Consider the following 6,000-nt stretch of genomic DNA (forward strand, 5'->3'; position numbering starts at 1 on the left):
CCCTGGTCTCCGGTGTTGTGTGGCGGGGAGCCGCCGCCCTGGTCTCCGGTGTTGTGTGGCGGGGAGCCGCCGCCCTGGTCTCCGGTGTTGTGTGGCGGGGAGCCGACGCCCTGGTCTCCGGTGTTGTGTGGCGGGGAGCCGACGCCCTGGTTTCTGATCTTTTTTTTTGTCTTGCAGGGCATCGGATGTTACATGTTCCGTATTGATGACTTTGACGTGGTGGACGCTACGATGCATGGCAATGCGGCACGGTTCATCAACCACTCGTGTGAGCCCAACTGCTACTCCAGGGTCATCCATGTGGAAGGCCAGAAACACATTGTCATCTTCGCCCTGCGCAGCATCTACCGCGGCGAGGAGCTGACCTATGACTATAAGTTCCCCATCGAGGACGCCAGCAACAAGCTGCCCTGTAACTGTGGTGCCAAGAAGTGTCGCCGCTTCCTCAACTGAGCAGAGCCGGCCGTGCGCGGAGGTGCTGGCGCTTCCCATGGCAGACGCACAGAGCCTCCCTGACTAGGCCAAGAAAGATCAATGGTGCTTCCCTCTGTGCGGACGGCTGAACGTACAACATGAAGGCTCAGCGCAGAGGAGAGCATCACCGGAAACTGCACTTTACTCTCTGTCCTGCTGTTGAACGCGCGGCTCCAGGGCAGCTCCTCTCCTTCCTCTCAGGGTCCTCTCTATGGTTCTCTCCCTCGCTGCTACTTCCTGCTTCTTATCTGCCCCTCCCCCCCCCCCACCTTGTGCATTGTCACGGGGGCTCATTGCAGCGTTCGGATGATAGGGGGCGCTCTACTAAGGCTACTCCACAGCAAGGACAATGTGATCTTTTTTCCCCCCGTTTTAACCAGTCCCATCACTCCCATAGAAACGCTGATCCAAATGTTGGGGAGCAAAGAAACTCAAGTGCATTGTGGGGGTGACAATCGTTTTTAATCCTTTTGCTGCTACTGACCTTCCCCGTGGCCCCACCCCCCCCCCCCCCCCCGCTTTATGTCATGGGGCCGTTCTCTGTGGCCGGACGGACTCCATCTTTTCTTTTTGCTTTTTCTATCTGTGGGGCGAGCATCGAGCGCGACGCTGTACCGAGAACGCAAACCGAGCGGACGGCGTGCGGCAGATACCTGTACATACCTGTATAAAGATTTGTAAGGACCGTGGTTTTTCTATGCACTTTTTTTATTTAAGGACTTGCTGGAGAATAAGGATCCATGGTTCACCTGTTTAGCATTTTAAATAAAAGGAACTTTTTGCCATCTTGGTGTTTGGGTGCATCACGGCAGAGCCTAAGGTTATTGGGGGGGTACTCCACTAATGGTCCATGGATTGATCAATAATGTGTCAGCTCAGACAGGCCGCCCGGGAGCATGGAGGTAATGTATAACCGTTTGTTTAATCATTGGCCGCGCATCGCTACGTGTAATAGCGATGCATGGCCGATTATTGTAGGTCTGGACCTAAAGACGCAATCACATGGGCAATAATTGGCCGATTAACACTAATGATAGGGACCTGTCCACACTCTGCTGGTCGCTCGCTGCTGTGGCTGACATACAGGCACAGAGAGGAAAATGCTGCAGCAACTCAGCGCACATCCTCCCTCCAGCGTACGCACAATATCCACCTCCTCTAATGCTTAAAGTGACCCTGTCCCCCCTTTTTGCATTCTGACTTCTCTACACAGGTGTAAAGGGTAAATTTAGCGTTTTTCATACCTTATTTTATATCATACGTCATGGTGCTTGTTCAAGTAAAAAGTCATCTTTTATCAACTGCAGATTGTATTTCGCGGCATTAGCGCCACGTAGCCCCGCCCACAACAGCACCGTTGGCCCTGCCCCCCTCGCCGACCATTGGAACAGGCTGGCCGAATGGTCTAGACCACACCCCCTTTATGTCGGCCAACCAATGGGCGTCAAGGGGGCGGGCTCAGCGGTTCCGTTGTGGGCGGGGCTAAGTGGCGCTAATGCCTCGAGGCCACGCCCACTTTATACAATCTGCATTTGATAAAAGATGACTTTTTACTTGAACAAACACCATGACGTATGATATGAAATAAGGTATAAAAACGCTAAATTTACCCTTTACACCTGTGTAGAGATCTCAGAATGTACAAAGGGGGGGACAGGGTCACTTTAAAGGGGTTGGCCACTTTCACTACTTACTGTATATACTGACAGCAGTTCCCTGTGTACTCACTGTATATACTGACAGCAGTTCCCTGTGTACTCACTGTATATACTGACAGCAGGTCCTTGTACTCAATGTATATACTGACAGCAGCTCCCTGTACTCACTGTATATACTGACAGCAGCTCCCTGTGTACTCACTATATATACTGACAGCAGCTCCCTGTACTCACTGTATATACTGACAGCAGCTCCCTGTGTACTCACTGTATATACTGACAGCAGCTCCCTGTACTCACTGTATATACTGACAGCAGCTCCCTGTGTACTCACTGTATATACTGACAGCAGCTCCCTGTACTCACTGTATATACTGACAGCAGCCCCCTGTGTACTCACTGTATATACTGACAGCAGCCCCCTGTGTACTCACTGTATATACTGACAGCAGCTCCCTGTACTCACTGTATATACTGACAGCAGCTCCCTGTACTCACTGTATATACTGACAGCAGCTCCCTGTGTACTCACTGTATATACTGACAGCAGCTCCCTGTGTACTCACTGTATATACTGACAGCAGCTCCCTGTACTCACTGTATATACTGACAGCAGCTCCCTGTACTCACTGTATATACTGACAGCAGCTCCCTGTACTCACTGTATATACTGACAGCAGCCCCCTGTGTACTCACTGTATATACTGACAGCAGCTCCCTGTACTCACTGTATATACTGACAGCAGCTCCCTGTGTACTCACTGTATATACTGACAGCAGCTCCCTGTGTACTCACTATATATACTGACAGCAGCTCCCTGTACTCACTGTATATACTGACAGCAGCTCCCTGTGTACTCACTGTATATACTGACAGCAGCTCCCTGTACTCACTGTATATACTGACAGCAGCCCCCTGTGTACTCACTGTATATACTGACAGCAGCTCCCTGTACTCACTGTATATACTGACAGCAGCTCCCTGTACTCACTGTATATACTGACAGCAGCTCCCTGTACTCACTGTATATACTGACAGCAGCTCCCTGTGTACTCACTGTATATACTGACAGCAGCTCACTGTGTACCTGATCCTCTCCTCCAGGCTGGGCTGCCCTGCTCTGTTTTGTTTCAGTCCATAAAATGGCTGACATGGAGGAGCATGTGACCAGGCCCTCTCCCCTTTGTCCTCCATAGACATATACAGGCTCAGTGGTGGACACAGGGGGGCGGGGCCTGGTCACATGCTCCTCCATGTCGGCCATTTTATGGACCAAAACACCACAGAGCAGGGCAGCCCAGCCTGGAGGAGGGGAGTCTGATATTAGCTCTGAGGTACACAGGGAGCTGCTGTCAGTATATACAGTGAGTACACAGGGAGCTGCTGTCAGTATATACAGTGAGTACAGGGAGCTGCTGTCAGTATATACAGTGAGTACACAGGGAGCTGCTGTCAGTATATACAGTGAGTACACAGGGAGCTGCTGTCAGTATATACAGTGAGTACACAGGGAGCTGCTGTCAGTATATACAGTGAGTACACAGGGAGCTGCTGTCAGTATATACAGTGAGTACACAGGGAGCTGCTGTCAGTATATACAGGGAGTACACAGGGAGCTGCTGTCAGTATATACAGTGAGTACAGGGAGCTGCTGTCAGTATATACAGTGAGTACACAGGGAGCTGCTGTCAGTATATACAGTGAGTACACAGGGAGCTGCTGTCAGTATATACAGTGAGTACACAGGGAGCTGCTGTCAGTATATACAGTGAGTACACAGGGAGCTGCTGTCAGTATATACAGTGAGTACACAGGGAGCTGCTGTCAGTATATACAGTGAGTACACAGGGAGCTGCTGTCAGTATATACAGTGAGTACAGGGAGCTGCTGTCAGTATATACAGTGAGTACACAGGGAGCTGCTGTCAGTATATACAGTGAGTACACAGGGAGCTGCTGTCAGTATATACAGTGAGTACACAGGGAGCTGCTGTCAGTATATACAGTGAGTACACAGGGAGCTGCTGTCAGTATATACAGTGAGTACACAGGGAGCTGCTGTCAGTATATACAGTGAGTACACAGGGAGCTGCTGTCAGTATATACAGTGAGTACACAGGGAGCTGCTGTCAGTATATACAGTGAGTACACAGGGAGCTGCTGTCAGTATATACAGTGAGTACAGGGAGCTGCTGTCAGTATATACAGTGAGTACACAGGGAGCTGCTGTCAGTATATACAGTGAGTACACAGGGAGCTGCTGTCAGTATATACAGTGAGTACACAGGGAGCTGCTGTCAGTATATACAGTGAGTACACAGGGGGCTGCTGTCAGTATATACAGTGAGTACACAGGGAGCTGCTGTCAGTATATACAGTGAGTACACAGGGGGCTGCTGTCAGTATATACAGTGAGTACACAGGGAGCTGCTGTCAGTATATACAGTGAGTACACAGGGAGCTGCTGTCAGTATATACATTGAGTACAAGGACCTGCTGTCAGTATATACAGTGAGCTGCTGTCAGTATATACAGTGAGTACACGGGGAGCTGCTGTCAGTATATACAGTGAGTACACGGGGAGCTGCTGCCAGTATATACAGTGAGTATACAGTGAGCTGCTGCCAGTATATACAGTGAGTACAGGGAGCTGCTGTCAGTATATACAGTGAGTACACGGGGAGCTGCTGCCAGTATATACAGTGAGTATACAGTGAGCTGCTGTCAGTATATACAGGGAGTACAGGGAGCTGCTGTCAGTATATATAGTGAGTACACGGGGAGCTGCTGTCAGTATATACAGTGAGCTGCTGTTAGCAGCTCCCTGTGTACTCACTGTATATACTAACAGCAGCTCACTGTATATACTGACAGCAGCTCCCCGTGTACTCACTATATATACTGACAGCAGCTCCCTGTACTCCCTGTATATACTGACAGCAGCTCCCTGTATACTCACTGTATATACTGACAGCAGCTCCCTGTGTACTCACTGTATATACTGACAGCAGCTCCCTGTGTACTCACTGTATATACTGACAGCAGGTCCTTGTACTCACTGTATATACTGACAGCAGCTCCCTGTACTCACTGTATATACTGACAGCAGCTCACTGTATACTCACTGTATATACTGGCAGCAGCTCACTGTATACTCACTGTATATACTGGCAGCAGCTCCCCGTGTACTCACTGTATATACTGACAGCAGCTCACTGTGTACTCACTGTATATACTGACAGCAGGTCCTTGTACTCACTGTATATACTGACAGCAGCTCCCCGTGTACTCACTGTATATACTGACAGCAGCTCCCTGTATACTCACTGTATATACTGACAGCAGCTCCCTGTGTACTCACTGTATATACTGACAGCAGGTCCTTGTACTCACTGTATATACTGACAGCAGCTCCCTGTGTACTCCCTGTATATACTGACAGCAGCTCCCTGTGTGCTCCCTGTGTACTCCCTGTATATACTGACAGCAGCTCCCCGTGTACTCCCTGTATATACTGACAGCAGCTCCCCGTGTACTCCCTGTATATACTGACAGCAGCTCCCTGTGTACTCCCTGTATATACTGACAGCAGCTCCCCGTGTACTCCCTGTATATACTGACAGCAGCTCCCCGTGTACTCCCTGTATATACTGACAGCAGCTCCCCGTGTACTCACTGTATATACTGACAGCAGCTCCCCGTGTACTCACTGTATATACTGACAGCAGCTCCCCGTGTACTCACTGTATATACTGACAGCAGCTCCCCGTGTACTCACTGTATATACTGACAGCAGCTCCCTGTGTACTCACTGTATATACTGACAGCAGCTCCCTGTGTACTCACTGTATATACTGACAGCAGCTCC

At 49.8% G+C, this 6,000-nt stretch overlaps 1 protein-coding gene across 5 annotated transcripts in view; it reads left to right on the top strand.

Moving 5' to 3' along the window:
- KMT2B (lysine methyltransferase 2B) overlaps window positions 1-1,259 on the top strand; it is a 56,255-nt gene extending 54,996 nt beyond the window's left edge. For all 5 annotated transcript variants that reach the window (XM_069948908.1, XM_069948905.1, XM_069948907.1 and 2 more), the window contains exon 37: window positions 178-1,259. In XM_069948908.1, coding sequence (XP_069805009.1) covers window positions 178-453 — 276 coding nt within the window. In that variant the 3' untranslated portion in view covers window positions 454-1,259. The remainder of the gene's footprint in view (window positions 1-177) is intronic.
- Window positions 1,260-6,000: the final 4,741 nt, after the last annotated feature.

This window comes from Dendropsophus ebraccatus, chromosome 12 (assembly GCF_027789765.1).
Source record: "Dendropsophus ebraccatus isolate aDenEbr1 chromosome 12, aDenEbr1.pat, whole genome shotgun sequence".
Taxonomy (NCBI): domain Eukaryota; kingdom Metazoa; phylum Chordata; class Amphibia; order Anura; family Hylidae; genus Dendropsophus; species Dendropsophus ebraccatus.